At 35.1% G+C, this 21,955-nt stretch overlaps 1 protein-coding gene across 1 annotated transcript in view; it reads right to left on the reverse strand.

Moving 5' to 3' along the window:
- Positions 1 to 2,497: 2,497 nt before the first annotated feature.
- The window catches only part of LOC110033244 (protein EMSY-LIKE 3), a 24,938-nt gene continuing 5,480 nt past the window's right edge, over positions 2,498 to 21,955 (reverse strand). The window contains exons 2-10 of the mRNA XM_020737162.1: positions 18,777 to 18,973; positions 18,569 to 18,678; positions 18,220 to 18,469; positions 17,905 to 18,090; positions 17,749 to 17,817; positions 3,856 to 4,113; positions 3,686 to 3,754; positions 3,544 to 3,607; positions 2,498 to 2,810 (exon numbers count right to left, since the gene is read on the reverse strand). Of these exons, the coding sequence (XP_020592821.1) occupies positions 2,785 to 2,810; positions 3,544 to 3,607; positions 3,686 to 3,754; positions 3,856 to 4,113; positions 17,749 to 17,817; positions 17,905 to 18,090; positions 18,220 to 18,469; positions 18,569 to 18,678; positions 18,777 to 18,973 (1,229 nt within the window). The 3' untranslated portion in view covers positions 2,498 to 2,784. The remainder of the gene's footprint in view (positions 2,811 to 3,543; positions 3,608 to 3,685; positions 3,755 to 3,855; positions 4,114 to 17,748; positions 17,818 to 17,904; positions 18,091 to 18,219; positions 18,470 to 18,568; positions 18,679 to 18,776; positions 18,974 to 21,955) is intronic.

Raw genomic sequence — 21,955 nt, forward strand, 5'->3', positions numbered from 1 at the left:
ATAAGGAATGTCCTGAGGCTATTATACAAGTCTTGGTCATTCCCAATGAGCCTAACAATTCGAGTACCACACCCTCCATCGGGGGACATCGAACCCCAGACTAGAGGGGACTTACAACTGAGAAGCAGATGCCCGTCCAACTGAGTACGCGGCGCATATATATATGTTATCTAGCAACTCCACATCAAAAGACGTCAGGGTCGATTGTTAAGTCCCCCTCATAAATTCTATGAATAACCTATTTAAATTAGCATTTATTTTAACATTTCATAACATAAAAGAATAATTTTTTGTTGAATTTGTTGATGATACTCTCTGAGCAATTGATGTGCAATCTCACTAGCGTTACTTAATTCGATGCAATCTTTCCCTGTACTTCTGGAAAGAAATTGCTTGGTGCTCATTATATTCTTCTATTTGATTTTTGTTTCATTTTGACATCCATTATCATACATATGCAATGTAGTTAGGAAAACAAATATGCGAGACCTCAATAAATATAGGCAAGTTCAATCATAAGATTTATTTTTATAAAAAAATCATCATCTTTAAACATGATTGATCCTAGGGATCATATCCAAGTGCAAGTGCGAAAGTGGTAGCCTCATGGGTGATTTTATAGTGCATAATTCTCCATGAAGCTCATCAAACCATAGTGCTATTGGAAGCTCATAAAAATATGATTTTGTAGGAATTTCAATAGAAATCATTAAAGACAATAATTATAGGGATAGTTAAATCATGATGCATAAGTGCTTACCATCTCATTTTCATCAATAGTGTTCTCACAAGGATCACTTTTAACATTTTCATCCTTAAAATCTTTCATTGGATTATAAATTTTAACTATAATTTATGGTAACAACACACTAGGAGTTAATTTAGAAAAGAAAGATCTTTTATTTTGATGGATTCAAATTAGGATCATTTTGAAATTGACTCATGTACATAATGGTGTCTCTTAGGTAGTGCCTTTTATTTATTTATTTTTTTTTAAGACAAAGCAAGGGTGAGTGCTTGAAGCCGATACTTCGAAATTCTTCACTTTGTTTCAACCAATGTGCTTCCACATTCAAGCACCTTTTAATATTTTTTTTTCAATGCAAAGCATTCGTTCCTCGTAACTACTAAGGATTTCATCACTAGTAATCTCAGGGGAATAACAATTTCTAAGTTTCTCAAGACATGTAGGGTAAGGAGAACGAGGAATGAGCCATGGTTACTACTCATCAAGTTGACTCTTGGTTCTTTCAAATGGTCTTTCCTTTTGTTGATTAGTTGTAGGGGATGGAAGTTAAGTCCAACCCTAATATAGTTCTAACACACAAAAACCTTGTTATGCATATGTTGGTTTCTTATGGTAAGCAATGCATGGTGAAATGTTTGAATATCCTAATTAACCTTGTTTATAAATAAGTGAAATGTTTCAGAAACGCATGCTCATGTGGTAGCACAAGTGCATCTTCTTTTTGTTGTGATGATATAAACAACAAGCATAACCATTGTACGCGGGGCATTTACATGCATACCATCCAATTCCTATGAATTTACATGTCTATCGCTTAACCTTTTCTACATTTATAACAACCCAAATCTTTATTATCATAAAAAATATCACCATTTTAACTTCTAAATAGTCACGTGGACATTTTCATACATAGATAAGGTGATATGTATGTAAAAATTTAAGTTTAGGTGTTTCATATGTAAATACATAGGAATAGTGTGGTATGTATGTAAATATTTCTTCCTTATATGAAAGCCCAATGGAATCCTGTTAAATTTCGTTATGCAAATTTCCATTTGTTCAGTGATTTGCGCGCAAGGCAGGCCAGCTTTATACATGAACAAAGTACTTTTCTTTTTATGTTTGCTTGATTGCATCAAATATTTTCCTTATTTAAACTCTAGTTATGTGATCGTATCACACTTAAATACTTTGGTTATTCATTTAAATTTTATATATTAGTTTTATAGATTAAAAATTTGATATGCACATGAATCTCCATTCATTTAGGCTTCTTTTTTTCTTTACATCTAAGTACATGACTCATATTGTTTCGAAGTCAAAGAACGGGACAGTCATCTGTATACCGCATGCATTCCACTCATCTGCATTACAAGTAATTTATTACACAAAATACAGATATGAATCTCAATCATCCCATTAAAACTAATTGGTACTCTATTGCCAATTCAGATTTTCAACCACTGATTTCTGAAAATCGAAATTGCATTGAAGACAACATGGCTAATTGCAGTTTAAAAAGAAGTGGAGGCTAATGACCAGCGGCTTATCTTGTCATTAATTAATATACTTTGGTTTGATTAAGAGCTAGGCCCAGCTAAGCTCAAATAAATAATAAAATATATTATCATAAAACTTTGTCAAAGCAACAAATTTGTGCATTCAGCAGATTATCTGTAAATTATTACCACCTCATAAAACAAATTTTGCACATCAGCTCCACAAATCATCAGCTAATCTACAAAAGGATTTAAAATAGAATGGAACAGAGCACATGGTTCATGCATTGCTAACATAAACCAAGAGAATTTACATTGTTAGCAAAATAAGAGAAATAATTTCAAAGCATCGGACAAGAAGAGGCTAAAATATATTACATGCTAACAGCCTCCATTAAAAACTAATACTGTTAAAAACTATCAGAGCCATCGCTAAAAACAATCCTTGTTGAAGTATGAACCAACAATATGCTCCCAGTTTTCTCATTTTGGTTGATGAGGATTTGCATTGTTTGTCCCTCCTCTGCCTTCTGCTTTTCAGGGAAAGGACTGGTCGCAATCCGCTGAAGAGAAGAAATTTCTTCAATGACAGTGTTTTTTAAGTATATTAATATTTAAATCATGCATTGAGTTTGAGATCAATGGAAAATGTAAATTAACAGGAAGCAGAAATGAAGCCAATTCGTTATGCTGTTCGTTTCTCTGCTTCAATAAACAAATTGAAGTTCATTTCATAAATTATCAGATATTTGACCATAATTAATAAGTATCATAATCATTATTTTTTTTAGATAATAACATAAATTATATTAATTTTAAAGCAGATCCAACAGAATTGAAGTCAGTCTAGACCAAACTAGGCAGGATATCTCACCTTTTTTTTTTTGTGAGATTTACATGCATACCACAGAATTCTTGTGTATTTACATACATAACGCCCAATGTTTGATATTTTACATTGGATCATAGGCCTATGCATGAAAAATTGTATGTCGATGGTGGTATTTTTGCTGAGATGTTAAAGATTTAAATGTTATGAATGTAAATATGAATGTTTTCTTCAAAAAAAAAAATCCTGTCAAGACTCTTGCAGCTTCTAAAGAAAGAAAAAACTTGATCGAAAGAGAAATGAACCACAAAAATCTGCTCTATAACAAAGATTCCAGCACCTCGAGAAAGGAGGTTTTTGTCATAATTTAATTTTACAGATAAAAAGATAGGCTTTGACTAACGCCATGGAAACATCAGCCGGGCGAAAAAATATATATATATATAAGATAGGCTATGCATATTTACCACTTTCTCCATCAGATGCATCAGCAAGCCTAGCGATTGCATCAATGAGTGCTTGTTCATGTTCCTGCACAGATCAAAACTCAGCATTTCAAACAAAACACGTAGCTTTATTATGAGAACCCAAGCTTCATTCAGTTCTTACCTTGAGCACTTTCTTTGCCTTCTCAACTTCTACGGGATCCGAATGACTTGCACTAAAAATTCTCTCCACCTAAAATTTCATTATGGGTAGAAAAAATGGACTTAAAATAAATTTAAAAAAAAAAAACATTTTTAACCAAATTGACAGGCCATCACAAAATCATTTAGTACCTCTTTTAGTAGGCTTTCTGTGTTTAGTATCTCAATGTCACCAGAACCTCTCTTCCCAATTCCATTTTGTGATAATCTTAGGTCCTTCTTGGACTGATGTTTTAAAGGCCCTCTTCCCCTACCCAAGCCCGGTCGAATTACACTGTTACGACTTGGAGCCTTCTTGATCCCCCCTCCTCGACCAGCTCCACCACCACGAACTCCTCGACTCTGGAAACTGGGATCCTCACCCTCCCATCTGATATCCTCAGGAGAGATCTGCAAATTAAAATTAGCTGTTCAGAGGGATGCAGCAATGATTCTCCTACCGGTATATATGGCAGACTCGAGCAATAAAAGTCAACGGTTAGCTGATTTGAGCCATAAATAAAGGCCATTTAAGACTTTAGATTCATCATATAAAACATTTTAAGTATGTTGAAGCATAAATCACTCAAAAATTAAGCTTGTAATTAACTTCAGAATATTCGTGTTAAGCTCGTACTTGCAGCAGAATATACATATTAAGCAATGCAGATGTTCCGAAAATAATATATTGTTGGGGCATTCATGCATAACCAACAATTCTTGTGCATTTACATAATCTAACACCTAAACTTTCATATTTACATGCATAGCACAAATGTTTAATATCATATAAAAAACACCACTATTAGTAACTTTTTTGAAGTGAATTGCCCTTTTTGATACATAGGTTTATGAAAGTGTTAGGAATATAAATATTAAAATTTAGGAGTTAGACATGTAAATATATAAGAATTATGTGGTGCGTATGTAAATCCCCCTATATCGTTTGTTACTACAAGTCGAGACATTATGTATGACGAACTTTGGGCGGCGGAATATATAAATGCTTAAGTTATTTGCATGAAAGGATAAAAATTGCATTCATTAGAAGAGTAACATCAAGGATTGAGAGCTAAATATGGGTAGATAAAAAAGTAGTATTGCTAAGTATGAGTAGATAAAAAGGTAATTAATATTAAACATTATATTAATAAATGTTTCTCAAAAAATGTCCTCATTTCACCTTAACCTAATCAAATATGTGGATATCTTAACTATCAAACTTCATAGTAATACCTCCCTCTCCCTCTATAAAAAACAAAAGAAATTTAAATGCAGAATACCAACAAAATAACACAAGATTGGGACTACGACAGCAAATCAAAAAACGCTTAACAAGCTACTCGGTGTTCTCGATTAAAGCTCGTTCATAATTAATTAATTAATTAATTAAACAACTTTAAGCACTTTTATGAATATTTGGTTGACAGATGAACAAACTCGAAAAACTTTTTGTTGGATTTGTTTATCATTGTTGAAATATTGGAGTAGATCAACATATCTTATTGATAAGAAGAGGGGCATATAAACCGGATTACAAGGGGAACTCATAAGGAAAGAAATTAAAAACAAAATAAAGATAAATAGAAAAGAAATAAAAACAAAATAAAGAAAAATAGAAAAACAAATAAAATAAAATATGCATATTAATGAGGACTAGATATAGGCATTATTATTTTAACATTCTAATAACCCCCTCAAGTTGAAACATAGATGTCAATAATGTTCAACATAGATTTGAAGTCATCGAATAGTGGCCGAGAAAGATTCTTTGTGGGGATATTTGCTAGCTGAAAATCTCCCCACATGTTTGGTATGATCATGTTGAACCAGGTTATGGGCAATGCTAATGATGGTCTTATTATCATAGAATAGCTGCAAAGGGTCGGACGTCGGCATACGTAGTTCACGGACCATGATGCATAAAGAGAGAGCTTCACAGATCCCCAAGGGCATGGATCAGAATTCAGCTTCAGCACTGCTCCGGGCAACGACCGACTGCTTTTTGATTTTCTATGTGACAAGATTTCCCCACACAAATGAGCAATACCCTGAGGTAGGTCATCGATCATGAACAAAGGGGGTGGCGCGAGAAAAACAAACATGAGTCTGATGTGCTTTTTAAATGATGGACAATCTGGTGGACAGCGTGAAGATGATGCGCATAGGGGTCATTCATGAATTGAATTACTATACCAATCGCATGGCATATGTTGAGGCGTGTATGGATAAGGAAGATGAGTTTCCCCACAAGATGTTGGTAGTGAGTCATTTTAGTACGAACCGCATTGGGAACATCAAATAATCTTTCATTAAGATCCGTTGGGACAGCCACCATTTTGCACAGAAGCAGATTGTTCTTTGTTAACAGGTCAATCACATATTTGCGCTGAGACGAGCAAATGCCTCGAGATGACCAAGCAACTTTCATGCATAAGAAGATTAGAGAGATTTCAAATCCTTCATTTCAAATGATGTAGCTAAAATGTCTTTCAAAGACTCCAAAAAATGAATGTCGAAAGAAGATAGTGTGATTTGATTAAGTCTGAATAAAATCATGTCCCACTACTACCATTGTGAACTTGCCAAACCACGCCCGTGTGAATTATTTTAGTCAATAGAGGGACTTTCGCAGACGGCATAGTTGCCCTGGGGAGGTAGTAAAGTCAAAGTCAAAGGGAAGAGACATGTACACCTCCTCTGTAAGATCTCCGTTCAAGAACGCACCCTTGACATCAAGTTGGAATAAAAATCAATCCAAATTCACCGCAAGAGATAACAGGACCCGAATGATGTTTAAAACTTGGTCGCCGAAGCAAATGTCTCCTTATAGTCAACTTCGTAAGTCTGCTAAAAATCCATCAACATCCCACTGCTTGCTAACCTCGAGGAATATCTACGGCGCCCTTTGTATGATTCTATCGAAGGGTACTCATCTCCTCCATTACTGCATATTTTTAGGTCGAATCAACTAGTGCAGCCTCAACAATAACTGGGATCTAATGATCCATTTGGGCAGTAGCAAATGCTCTGAAACTTAGCGATAAATTACGAAAAGAGAGATACTTTGTCATAGAATAGAGAGGGCATGTCTGATTGCGTACCTTACTCGAGGAACTCAACCCCTCATTAGGAGTAGGAATAGTGTCAGGGATGTCGATAGGAGTGGATTCAAGGCCCTACAAGGAGGTAGCATGCTCAAGAGGAGGGTCATCGGGACTGGTGTGTCGAGGGTAGATACGCAGAGTGGGAGTAGATGATGGAACAACAGGAACCGGAGATTCCTCGGTGGCAGGAACAATGGTAGGAACATCCATAAGATTAGGATAAGGAATAATGTCCGTGAACTTTAGAATGGACTATTTCTGAGATATGTGCAGTCAGCATGTCATCATTCCAAAAACGTTTTGGGACATTATATTAAAACATAATGGAGCGAGAAATGTCGAGAAGATGTAGGTTTTTCCTCTTAGCTATCTCATTTTTTTGAAAAGTTCCCGTACACGAGCTATGGTAGAGGATATCCCTGCTTACAAAGAATTACTAAAAATAGAGTTAAAAAACACACGACTATTATTGGTTCGTACGACTTGAATTGGAGCTTTGAAATATGTCAAAATGAAGATGTAGAAATTTTAGAAAGTGACAGCGACTTCCGATTGTCTTTTAAAATATAAACCCACATAGTGTGGTTATCAATGCAAATAAGGAATTACCATTTACTGGTATAGCTGGCAGTGCAAGAGAATCCCCATACATCACTATGAATGAGTGAAATAGAAGTGGAAGGTACGTAAGCGTTGGTTGGGTAATAAACCTGATAATGTTTGGCTGATTGACATTTCTCACACTTCAAACTAGAAAAAATTTGATTAGAAAACATCATTGGATACAAATGTTTTAAATATTTGAAACTATGATAACTCTAGTGAGAATACAAGAACATAATGGAACATTCAGTGACTCGAGACATATTACAACTATTGAGTGGTATGTCCTCGTTCTCTATGTTTTTCTTTTTGAAAGTAGTAGAGTCCAGTTACCCACTTAGTAATTTCAATCATCCTCCCCGAATGAAGAATTTGAAAGACACAAACATCAAGAGAGAAATGAGCAACGCAATCAATGTCATGAGTTGACTTACTGCCAGATAAAAGGTCACACTTCAAAAGTGATACATGTTAGATAGATTTCAAAGTTAAACCGGTCGTTGCAACAACAAATCATTTACTAGCAATGAAATTAAAGGAATCATCCGTAGTTCTAACAGTATCTTTTCCATAACATGAATAATATGTCGAGAAAGCTTGCAAGCATTCAGTCACATGGTCTGTGCACCTGAATCAATGATCCACGGATCAGAGGAGGAAAAAGATGTGTCATAGGGATGGTACCTTGACGGACGTGTGACGTCGAGAGGACAGCAAAGAATTGATTCGATCCAAGTAACTTGATTAAGTGTTCCATCTGACTTTATAGAGCTGGAGGGTTTTGAGATATTCTGGGTAGAAGCCGGTTGAAGTGTGGTAGGCTCTGATGTCGTAGTAAAACTCTTGCAACAGAGGATTTGAATGAGGATGTGTATATCGATTTTTTGTGGAGCTTCCAACACTTGTCAGGAGTGTGGTTGGGTTTGTGACAGTAATCACAAGTGGGGTGACTTGCCCAAGAGGTTTGAGCACTATTAGAAACCAAAATGAACGCTTCAGTTGAAGGGGTGGAAGCATCGAGCATGAAAAGTCTCTGACTCTCTTAGCTGTGTATCTCAATGAAAGCAGCACGAGCAGAAGGAAGAGGATTCCATCCAAGAATACGGCCCCAAACTTTGTCAAAGTCTTTGTTGAGGCCTACCAGGAATTGAAACATGCGATCCTTTTCTACAATTTTTTGGAAGTTTGAAACGTCGGTCGGAGTGCCAAGTAAAGTCGTAGTACAGATAATATTTCATCCATAGTGCAACCAGGTTTTTTTTAGTATTGGATCACGGTCCTTGATCGCTTTTTTGCCTCTCAGATCTTCTTAAACAAGTAATAGAGTTGATCGGAGTTTCCTAAGTCCAAGTGAGTATCACGGACTGCCGTCCAGATGGCACTAGTAGAAGAAACATATAGGGACGACAATCGACGATTCCATGGAGTGGATCAGCCACGACATGACCATGTAGTTCTCCATTTTTCAAGCTCCATATACGAGGTCAATCTTTGGAGTTTATCGAATTATGCTTGTGAGGTAATTAAATTTCTCCTGTCCTTTGATAAATAAGGACACTGCTTGGGACCGTTGGAGAAAGTATTGTCGTTTAGTTTGTGAGTTGTTATCAAGAAGTTCATGTTGGCTTCTGGTCCACCAGTCTACACGGGAATAGAGTTTGGAGTCGAACCTACGGTGAAATCAAGAACGCTTTTTGAGGATGACTCGATGCTAGAGGAGTCTTCCAGGATATCGACTGAGCCAAAATAAATTTGGTTAGAATTTTGAGACATTGCCGAATTTCGGTCGTAGCTTGCTAGTTGTCGGATACAAAAAATAGGTAATCCAGACAACTATTGGAGAGAGTCCAGCCGCCGGGAAAAACAACAGGGAGGACTTGCAGGGAAGGCTGGCAGAAGATTCCGCACCTGCAGGGAGGAGGCCGATAGTTGCCAAAGAGGCCAGCAGCTGTAGGGGACAGCAAGGGGGACATGAGGGAGGGTCGACGACTGCAGACTTCAGCTGGGAGGGAAGGCAGCTAGCAGTTCATGTGCGAGACCCTGCAGGGAAGGTCGGAGGTGGCTACAGGGAAGGTTGGCGGTGGATGGGATCTAGGGTTAGATCCTACCTCTGATACCATGTTGAAATGTTGGAGTAGAGCAACATATCTTATTGATACAAAAGAGGGGAATATACACCCTATTATAGGGGCACTCATAAGGAAAAAAATAAAAACAGAATAAAGAAAAATAGGAAAAATAAAAATATAATAAAGGAAAATATGAAAATAAATAAAAGAAAAAATGCATATTAATAAAAAATGCATATTAATAACAGTTAAGGGTAGCTGTTATTATTTTAATATTCTAATAATAACATATAAAAAAATCATTTAATGCTCATGAATAAACTTATTAAAAAGCTTAAGGATTGATCATATGCTACTTTAAAACTTGATTATAAATGTATTTGATATGAAATACTACGTGGGAGCCATATTATTTCTAAATCAGGTTATTTTTGCTTATGAACATAAGCTACTTATTCATGGTTGTTAAAATAATTATTTATTCAATTGTACATTCAATATATTCTCACTTTTAAACTCAATAGGCTGCTAATTAATAAATTTGATAAAACTTGTTCAATTAAGCTAACAAATGCTCACTAGTGTTACTCATTAATAGGCTCGATAAGGCTTGTTTGATTAGCTAATGAATTTGGTTAGCTAGTGAGCCAAGCTCAAGTAGTCATAATGTTAAACAAATTGAGTTTGAACAGAGGGGATTACCGCTCAATTATTTTTTCATATGAGTTGCTAATTTGAAGCCCAAAAATCACAATATGAATCAAGCTTGAACAAGCCCAAAACCAAACTCGAACAAAAATGGATTTAAACAAATCGAGCATGAACTCTTACTGAGCTCAAACAAACTCCTACTTTGTTCTAGTTATTTGCTACACAATTGGAACCCACAGCAAAAAGAACTAGCCAAAACTTATTTTTGGGGATAAATCAAATAAAACATGAAATGATCGACTCATGAACATTTTATGCAACAGTTAATCACAATCACATATGTTTCAAATTTTGATTAATTCTCCAAATAAATTAAAGTAAAATAATACACTAGGGATAGGGAAGATAGCAGGCATGATTGGGAACTATAAATGGTAAAACCATATTTTACTTCTAAAGAGTTCTAGCTAAAACTTTAAATGATAAAATAATCATCATTAGCATTATCCTAACTATTTGGAAGCCATAAAGGATGTATTCCCGACCATAAAATTTTATCTATCCAACAGATTAAAAAAATGAAAAGGGTACCGATGTTAGGTTGATATCTAATCATAAAACTCATGCAAAAAATTCATAGAACAAATCAGAAATTGCAAAGCAACTCACCATTATTTAACCTTATGGTGGTAAGAAAAATGCAAAGATTGGCCAAATAACCACCTCTAATGCAGTTTAAAATGATTGTGCTAAAAAATAGACAATGTTTGCATGGGATGCTGCCCAAAAAAGTAGTGTCCCTGTAGATTTTTAGGAGGAATAAACTCTCTAATTTTCTTATTAAATAACAAATATATCTGCAGCTCAGCCTAAACCTCGTACAATTGCAAGGAAAATCAAATCATCATGATAAAAAAGGAAAGAAATAAAAACACAATAATGGATAATTAAGGGAGAAAAATTTATCACCCTCAAATGTAATAGCTGACCACAATTTCCTAAACTAGATATGCATATCAACACTCCCCCTCAAGTTGAGTTGAATTGTTACTTAGATCACTGAAATGATGTTGAGGTAGAGCCTTAATAAGAATGTCAGCAATTTAATATTAAGTTTGGATATATCTTCGCAGAACAATCCCTCCATTAACCTTCTTAGAGATGAAGTTTCTATCAATCTCTATATGTTTGATTTGATCATTGTGTACCAAATTCTTTGAAATATTGATGATTGATTGAATATCACTGAACATCTTAATAGTGTTTTGGTTCTCCAGATGAAGTTCCACAAGTAGTGGTTTCTTTAGCCACATCCCTTCACAAATTTCTAGGTCCATGGCACGATATTCAGACTCTAAACTGCTTCTTGCCACCATATATCTTGTTTTTTTAGTTCTCCAAATAACAAGTTCCACAAGTAGTGGTTTCTTTAGCCACATCCCTTCACAAATTTCTAGGTCCATGGCACGATATTCAGACTCTAAAATGCTTCTTGCCACCATATATCTTGTTTTTTTAGTTCTCCAAATAACAAGATAATCCCATACAAATGAAAAGTAACACGTAGTTGATCTTCAAACTGTCAGTTCTCCTACCCAACTAGCATCAGTGTAATGTAATTGTTCTCAATCTTCTTGAATATCAATCCACATCTTGAAGTCATCTTTAGGTAGCTCGAGATTCGAAAGATCGCTTCTAAATTATCTTCATTTGGATCATTCATATGTTGGCTCGATATACCCACAAAAAAAAAATAATATTTGGTCTTATATGTGACAGATAAATAAGTTTCCCCACAAGTCTTTGATACCTCTCTTTTTCAATTGGGGTGTTGTCCTATCCCTTTGATGTTTGACGATTAGGATTCACTGGAGTATGTGTTGGTTTGCATTCCAACATTCATGTCTCCTTCAATAGATCGACGATATATTTTCTTTGGGATATGACAATGCTTTCATTGGACCTAACTACGTTCATTCATAGAAAGTATATTAAATTTTCAAGATCTTTGATCTCAAATTCAGAAACCATTATTCTTTTGACACTCACTTTCCCCCACGTCATTGCCTGTAAAAATAATTTCATTTATATATACAATAAGGATGACTATCATACATTATTGATTTCATTTCACAAATAAGGTGTGATCAGTCTGACACTGATAATACTCATTGGCGAGAATAATCTTAATTAACCATTCAAACCATGCTCTGGAAATTGTTTCAAATCATAATTTCATGTGTTAAAATTGTTCTGATCCATGCAATATTCTTTTCAAGGGCAAGAATCCCTTCATCCACAGCCTATTTCCAAGCAAGAATAGATAAGACCTCTTGGATTGAATTTGGAGCATGCATATTATCCAAATTTTAAACAAAAAGATTTGTAAGAGGATAGTTTTCCATGTCACAAATTCTTCTATTGGTTATTTTGTGCATTCTTGTGCTCATTCTTCCTTTCTTTGTTCATGAAGTGTTGATTCAACCTTTGTATGAATATTTGGGAGGTGTGGAGTTGGTTCGAGTGATTTGCCTTCCTGATTTTGTATATTATCCCTTACATGTTCATTGGGATTTTTTGTTATGGTGTACACATGAAATTTTTTATTATTGGCAGGAGCTGTGAGAGGATTTAATCAAGTAATAAGCTCATTTCAGGTTGATTTGTGATAGTGGGACCAATAGTGGGTTAATCGGGGATATAAGGAGGTGATTAGTTTGGTTTTCAAAGAATGTGACATACATGTAGTTGTAAAATTTGTGTTTATGGAGAGTAGCATTTATACTATTTCTTGTTTGAATAGTAGCCCACAAAGATGCATTTGATTCTTGAGAACAGGTTTCATGTGATTAGGTTAATGTATATGAACAAAAACAATGCAACCAAAATAATTTTAGTGGTGGTTTATAGGTGAAAGGTTGAATATGGGTAGGATTTAATGAGGGTGAGAGATTTGTTAAAGTTTAGCAATTTGTTGGGTGTCCTATTTATAAGATAGATGGATGTGAAATTGCATCAACCCATAAATGTTTGGGCATACTATTAGTAAATAGAATTGACAATGCCACTTCGAGGAAATGTATGTTTTTTCTCTCAGCTATACCACCATTTTTTTTTTTTTTTTTGTATCAACACAAAAATTATGTAAATGATGTCATTTTTGGACAAATAAAGGTTGTGAGTGGAGTTGTGGTAGTCTTACATTATTGGTTTTGAGAATTTGAATACTGGTTTGAAATTAGGTGAGAATCATGTTATGGAAGGTTTCAAATATGTTGGCAGTTTCAAATTTTTTGCTTCACGAGAAAGGTCCAAGTGGTTCTAGTTCAATCATCAATGAACGTGACAAACCACTTAGCCAGATTTGTATTTTTTTTTTAATTTCGGAGAACCCCCATATATCACTACCACCTAGCCCCATTTTGTATTTCAGGCTTGGGTACACTTGTCGAGTATGTTTAGCAAGTTGAAATATTTCACGCTGATAAGAACTAGGCTTTATATTGATAAATAAATGGATATACAATTTTTCAATATAATATAAAGTAAGATGCCCGAGGGAAAATTTCATAACACAACTTGACTCTCATGAGAAACAGACTCGGATACAATAGTTGACTCAAAGAATTGTGAACGATGAGATGGTCCTTTTGAAGTGGGAGTCATAGTGAACAGATAGAGTTTGTGATACGTGTATATATTGTCAATCATCTTCCTTGAGTCCATCACCTGAAATTCATATAAATTAAGATGAAATTTAATTACAAAATTCATGTCATGAATGAGTTTACTGATAGAAAGTAAATTACGGTGAAGTTTTGGAGCATAAATCACAAACGAAAGAGTAAGATAATTTTTTTTGAGTTCCACGCTTCCTCTTCCTTCCAAAGATGAGAGAGAGCCATTTGTAGTTCTAATTGTAGCATGGCGTTTGAAAGAATGAAAAGATTGGAAAGCGGTGATATCACCTGTCATGTAGTTTGTGCTCCAGTCCACTATCCAAGGCTGATTCTACCAATTGAGAGCAACAAGTGCAGATGGAAAACCGTCTTGATGTGCTAGAGAAGGTTCAAAATATTGTCCTGGAATCCCTTAAAGACCATCAAATTGTTCCTTGCTGAATGGACCATGTTCGTGAGGCTTGTTTTAATTCAAAGCTTTCTTTGTCTGATTTTCCCCATCAATTTTGACTTTGTTGCGCTCCAATCTGCATATTTTCCATAAATTTCCCAATACTTCAAACGACCAAGTTTTTGCAATGTCCATACCATGGTTTGTTCCTCTTAATTTGTTGTCCTGAGGTGATTTGTGAGTGTATAAAATCGGGCTATATTTACTGCAATGAAATTACATGTCATCATGAGTTTCTTCCTTCTCTCTTCTCTTTGTAATTCAGCAAAGATTTCACGAATTGAGGGAAGAGATTTAGTTCTTATTATTCCTCCTCTGACTTCAACTAATTCTTTGTTGAGTCCTAGAAGGAACTCAATTTTTCCCTTCTGTTCAACAATTATTTAATAAAAGAGTAGCCTTGTGAACTCCTCCATGTATATGATTCATACATATCTAGTTGGAGCCAATATTTGGAGAGAGTATTGAAGTATTGAGTAATATTCAACTCACCTTGTCACAAGTCATGTAATATAGTTTTAATGTCCAACAACTCAAAGGTATTGTCAACACTAGAATCGATTTCTCTTACGACATCCCAGATTTTTTTTTAACATTTTATACAGAAGAAAGTTTTCTCTAGTCTATGTGGTCATGGAGTCGACAAGTCATGAAATGAACCATGTGATCTTCAATCTTCCATCTTGATGTTTAGAACCAGTAATCTCTGGTGCAAGATTTTCCTCAGTGAGATGATAATCTTTTCCTTTATCATATATGTGCATGAACATTGAAACCACTGGAGGATATTGTTGTCATGTACTTTGTGATTGGTGATGCGGGAAAAGATTTATGACGTTGCAGATCAAGCATTCTAAGCTCAGATTCAGAAGTGACTTCTAAAAAGAAAAATAAATTGTCTTCCGTTGGCACAGGATTTTCACTAGAAAGAGAAACTCTCTGTAACTGACACAAAATTTACACCTAGAAGGGAAAATGTTTGTCGCTAACACAGGATCTACACTAGAGATACAAACTAGGAGTCGAGGTCTCTTTAATTTCCAATTGCGATTGAAAAAATTGTTCAACAAGCCTCTCAGTGAATTCTGCTAGAAAGAGGAATTCGAATGATGGCTAGAAAGAGAATTTTGAATGATGAGGTCTCTGTGATGTGAATTTCTCTCAAAAGAGAAAATGGGTTGCAGATGCGCCTTCAACCTGAGTCGCTCAAATGCACGCACCTGGGCCTCTGATATGGGCCATAGATCTGTTGGGCATCTAAAATTCCACGTGTCGCCGCTACCTGGAAGAGACCGCCGCTTCTATCTACATGAAACTGTGTTGTTGCCTGGAGAAGACCGATGTTGTTTGGAGAAGGCCGTCGTTCCTACCTAAGAAATTCTAGCTGCAAAAACAAAGGAATTCCGCCAACTATAGGAAAGATTTTGGCTGCTCAACAGCTATTGAAGGGACTCTGGCGGCTAAAAGAAGAGTTAGGGTTTGTTTCCATGCTCTAATATCATGTAAATTTTTTGGTGGAATAAACTCTATAATTTTTTGATTAAGCAAATAACAAATATATATACAGTTCAACCCACCCCTCATACAATTAGAGGGAAAATCAAATCATTATGATAAAAAAGAAAAGAAATAAAGACACAATCATGGAAAATTAAGGGAGAATTATTTCTCCCCGTCAGATGTAATAGCAGACCACGGTTCCTAAACTGGATATGCATATCAATAGTCACAATTTAATCCAATTGTTGCTACAAAAAGAGTAAAGATTAACAACAACAACAAAGCCTTTATATCCTACTAAGTGGTGTCAGCTGCATGAATTCTTTTTCTCCATAATGTCGTATTGAGTGTCATAATTTCATTTTATTCTAATAGATTAAGATCATTTTATACAACATGCCTATGCCATTTTAGGCCTACCTCTACCTATCTAATCAAAAGTTAAATCTAAAACATCAGCTCTCCTAACAAGATCATCACCAAACCATCTAAAACAACTTTCAGCAAGAACAAAGATTAACAAAGTGCAAAATAAAGACTAAGAGATTCAATATCGTTTATTCATAACTAAAAGAAAATGAAAAAATTGGTGCTATAAGCACTGGTATTTTTGGAGGGTTAATAATAGAAATGAGGTAGGACTGTTGTAGATATGGAGCTGAAAAATAAAATTATTAAGACAAATTGGGTTAATACTAAAGTTATTGCTATTAAATTACATATTGATGAGAACATTATAAATTTGATCAAAGTTAATGTCCCCCAAGTTGGATTAGAATATAATTTGAACATCCATTTTGTATGTGAAAGGTGAGTGTATACTTCAAAGAAAGAGGATAACTGTTATACTTAAAAGAAAGAGGATAACTGTTCGAGTGACTTGAATAAGCATGCAAGGCCTAATTTGATAAGCTATTAGAGAATTCATAGAGGGAAGAGAATAGAAGATGTAGCTATAAAAAGAAAAGCTACACTTTATTTCACATTAGCCAATATGATCTTCCAATAGGCTATAAATAAAAAATAAACTTCTTTTACTTATAATAAAATAAACTATTTTTAAAGATTGTTGCGGTGTTATCTGAGAATTTGACCATAGAACATATAGAGGTTAAAAAAATGCATATCTAAAGAGTTAAAGAGCATTCAAAAAATGATAAAAGTATATTAATTGCAAATGAATAGGATGGTCAAACTTAAAAAAGGGAGGCAATGGATATGCTGTTGAGAGGTAAACATTAACTAAAACTTGTTATGAGATGAAGTGTCATTGTGGTAAAAAGGTTTTAGAGGGTAAACAAAAAACTTGTACAAAGACTTATTAGAGAGAGCAAGTTCCAAAAAATTATCAAAAAAAAAACTTGAGTGACAAAAGGATATTAACAATTATAATGATTATATTACTACAAAGCGCAAATCTTGCAAAGAGGATAGTAAGCAAATAAAAAACTACATTTTTTTACAATTTAAATAATAGGCTACTTATTGGATGCTCATAAAAAAGGAGAGATAAAATTGATGCAGATGAATTAGGAAAAAAGAATAGAGCTGCAGCATAAAGGATAGAAATTATGCAACAGTATTTTCACAAAATAATTTAAAATCTCATGTCACACTAAACAAGAATAATAATGATAATGATAATTGGGAAAGGCAACAAAAGATGATGACAGTGATAATGTCGATGATAAGCACCTAATCAATAAGCTAATCTAAAAGAATGTTTTTGAAATTTTGCATATAGTAACTGACTATAAACCATCTCTATAACCTTGATTTTTTACATTTTCTTGCACAGACCAACTAGGATAAGCATAAGCCACGTAGGTAGGATATAACCTGACGTTTAGTGCTAAACTAGCAATCAAATTATACAAGCGCATATGAAAAAGTTCAGCATTATTAGTTCTCAGGATGACATACAAGAATGTCACTATAAGTAAATCAATACTAATGAACTCTGTAAAATAAAAAAAGCTATTCACCTCTTTGAGATTGACCCATTCCCACGTCTCGTTGTTTGTGTTAATATCATATACAAGAACATGAAGCCCCTGAAAATCAGTATAGAGAATGGTAAGGTTTGAATCCCATCCAAAGACAAATATGACCAAATCACAAGCATTACACCGGTACATTACCTTCTGTTTATCATAGTCGGTAATAACAGCCTCATAGAAGTTATTGTCTTCAGGCCACCGAGTCATTACTTTTCGCCCAACCAGGGGATCTTGGGGACCCGTCTCCAGCTGCTCATTTCCCGTAATGACACCAGGAACACCCCTATTTGTGAGATGGCCCCTTTCACTCTGACCTGTGAAGGGAATCTGCAAAGAATCCTTTTTATTTAAGTCAATGGTTGAAAGAGAGTTGTAAACACAACCAAACAATTTTCAGAATAGCATGGTAACCCAATGTAAATTTATATTTCACGATAATGTTGACAGTTGGCATACTGGTTTAGGCTGCTTGCCCTTCGTTCCGGAAAGTCCATGTTTTACAGCAGTTACTGATGGTGGCATGGAAGCAGCAACTGGTTGGGAATGCATTGCAGGTGATGGCACATTGATAGGCAAAGAAGGTATAGACTGAGATGTATTTTTCCTCTTGCGAGACCCGGAAACACTCGGACTAGGCAGCGAATCAGGAACAGGCTGTGAATGATTCATCAAACCAGGTTGCCTCCCTCCTGCCTGCCTCCACTCCCTTTTACAGATCAAAAAATTCATGCCAACAATTAGAACTGGAGCAGAATAATAAAGTACGATGCATGTTGATTTGGTAGAGCTTTGATCATCAGCATACCTTATTCTCCTAATAAGATCATCTGCATTAACCATGCTCAATAGTTCTCTGTGCTCCATATCAGATACTTTTAACTCTGTTCTTAGTTCAGTTATTAAAGTTTCCTTTTCCTGGGTAATTAATTTCGGGTAGTCATGAGTTAAAATGGGCAGAAAAGAAAGTAGTAATAGCTTGTCAGGCAGTGACTTTAGCATGAATGAACATATACCCAGGTAAGCAAATCTGATTGAGCTTTAAACGCCCGGAGAACTGAACTGTACGCTTCCTGCTCCAACTGATGTATCTGAGTCTCCATATCAAGCTGGGGCCTGGCATAGGGAAGGGCAACACCGGTTCTTCCATTCACTGCAATACGTCCTCTTGTACCCCTATTCTGATGTGGTGGCGGAAGATCATCATCAGTCCCTATAAAGCATCCACAAAATAAAACAATATAATTGATTCAGCCATAAAGATCCTCATAAGCAGCAGCAGTAGCACTATAAAACCAGTTCGGTACAATAAGAAGAAAATTTAACTGCGTTGAACAATGAAATTTTGGGGCATTTACATACATACCACCCAATTCCTATGTATTTACATATCTAACATCTAAATTTACTGTTCATATTTATACCACCCCAATCTTTCATATCACATAAACAAAGCCACCACTTTAACTTTTAAAAAGTGAAATACATCCTGCATAAGTAAGGTTATGTAAAAAGTGAAGTATAGAGGTTAGTTATGTAAATGCATTCGAATTGAGTTGTATGTATGTAAATCTTCCTAAAATTTATTCAGTGCTCCATAAGTTGAAAAGTTCTGCATCGGAAAGTTCAGTGTCGTTGATGCATGCAGCGGAAGTGTAGCAATCATTACGAGATGGGACACTCAAAGCGCTGAGCGCAATGAGCTCAATTCAGTAAACAAAATTTCAATTTGCTTCAATGCGCATAAAGCAAAATGAAGCGTAGCTTTCACTAACAAGAGCGTTAATGAGTCTTCTTATCGCATATACATATATTATATGCATATAATAGTTATTTAATTAATCAACTTAAATCAGAGCAGAAAATAGTTTTTTTAGCAAATACAATAATATATTATTGAATAACAATAATTTATATTAATTAAAAATTCAAAAAAAATAAAGCTATGATAGATATAAATAAAGAAGTGATGTAACTAAAAGTTAAGAAATACTCATGATTGAGTGACTAGCAGGAGAATAAGGGACGGAGGCAATGTAAAACATAAAGCATCGAAAAGAAATATTGAGTGTGAATTAGAAGCTACTAGAACCAATAATAAGAAATATCGAAAAGTATATGAGAACTAACGGGAGAGTGAGCATAAAGGTAAAAATTACCAAGAAGCGATAAGCTCCAATGGAGAAACAATTCGCAAAGACTAAAAGATAATAAAAGTAATGAGAAAAGGCAAACAATCATACCTAGTTAATATGACATGTTGAATTGAACCATGAAATCTGAACTAGGATTTCAAAATGAGAAAAGGTAGCGCTACGACAAAAAACGGCAAAGAAATGCAACAAATACGCTTTCTTGCAAACTTGCAATTCGCAAATAAGATATGCACAAAACTAGTGCATAGCTTCATTTCACTCCTACGATACCCTTTTAACAACACTAATCACAGCATTTATAGCAACTCCAATCACTATTGCAGAAGAGTCGGAGACAATATTCAAATTAGGATGAAAATTGATTCTTATCTTCAAGGAGGAAATAAATAGGGCTGTCAAAATGACTCGTTATTTGCGAATAGTTCATGTTCGAATTGTTCACTAAATTAATGAGCCGAACATAAACAATTTTTTTGCGTTGATATATAAATGAGTCGAACAAGAACAAGGATTTCTTGTTCGTGTTCGGCTCTTTTTGACATGAAATAATTATATTTATATATATATATACATGCATATATACATTTTTTTTAGAAAGCCCAATGGGGGTAATATATTAAACAGAAAATAGGATACAGATAAATTGTGTGGGAGGGCCCAAACATGGCACCCTGCCCACACGATAAGCACCAGATGCAAATGGTTCCAAAAAGATGCAAATGGTTCAAAAAAAGAGAAAATACAAAAAAATACATGAGAGACCTAAAGAAAAAAACCAAAAAATTCCTAAATATAGAGTATTAAGAAGCTAAAGAGCGACCCAATTTTGTTTTGCCTCTGCCTCTAGTTGTAGGAAAGAAGTCAGCTAATAAATTGGTAAGATGAATGTCAATGTCAGTAGTAACCAATATATCATCCAATAAGTTCTCGAGCTTGAGTCGGTCTCCATTCTTCTTTCCCTTCTGCTTCTACCCCCTAGAATAGACATGTCATTCCTCATCCGAAGATCGACTCACATAATTAGTGGATTGATCTAAACTGTGACGGACATGTGTAGGTTGTTGAACATTGGAAGCAACTACTTATTGTATCAGCTGATCTTTTATCGGATCAAATGAGCACTTTCATGTGTCTTGGCATGTAAGTGGGTCTTCTTCAATAACAATGAGTTGTATAAGCACATTTGGATCTGTACCTATAGTACGGTGTTCTTCATCAGAAACTATAGTGTTGGAAAGAGAATCGGTTGCACCTTCTCAGAAGGGATGGTAGGTGGCTGATTTTTAGCGATATCCGGTCTTAGATGAGGATGCAAGCGATAGCAAATAATAGAACTGTGGACAAACATACTACAATGAAAGCAATAAGGAGGGTGTGGTTCTATTTCAACCTTTTGTCAATATTCGTTATGAGTGATGTCAATACATACCTCATCCGAAGCTAGTTGAGTGATATCACTCTCAACTAACACACAAGTCACAAAGGACCTGGTGACAGCAAGCTTAAAATTATCCACCTTAGGAGGCTTACCGTAAGCAGCTGCTGATGAGTAGAAAATTTCCAAGTTGAAAAAATGTAATTTTAACCCCGGAAGATTTATCCAAACAGGAATGATATGGGATTTCGCTTTTGGATCAAAATCGACAGTTCACTTCAGAATTTTCATAAAACGGTTGTCGATCTTGATAACTTTTCAAAAAAAAATTCGAGTGTAATCGGCATCGTGAGATAACTGAATCAGTATATGTCGACCGCCAAGTAAGTCAATATTCCAACTATCCAATAACTTCATAATATCAAAACTTTTTCGAATGATATCAAGTTTTGGGTGACCATAGAGGAATTTTCCCACTAGAGCAAATCGCCAAGAGGACGCGAGAGTACTGGTTTCAACCTCAGTGAGAATAAGAGCAGGCTTCCCATTTTTTTTACCAAGTTTTTTAATAAAAGTGTGATCATCACCACCTTCAAGAGTGTCCTCTTGGCATAGATATAGATAAGTATATATATATATATATATATATATATATATATATATA

Source organism: Phalaenopsis equestris, unplaced genomic scaffold, assembly GCF_001263595.1.
Source record: "Phalaenopsis equestris unplaced genomic scaffold, ASM126359v1 Scaffold001116, whole genome shotgun sequence".
NCBI classification, from domain to species: Eukaryota; Viridiplantae; Streptophyta; class Magnoliopsida; order Asparagales; family Orchidaceae; genus Phalaenopsis; species Phalaenopsis equestris.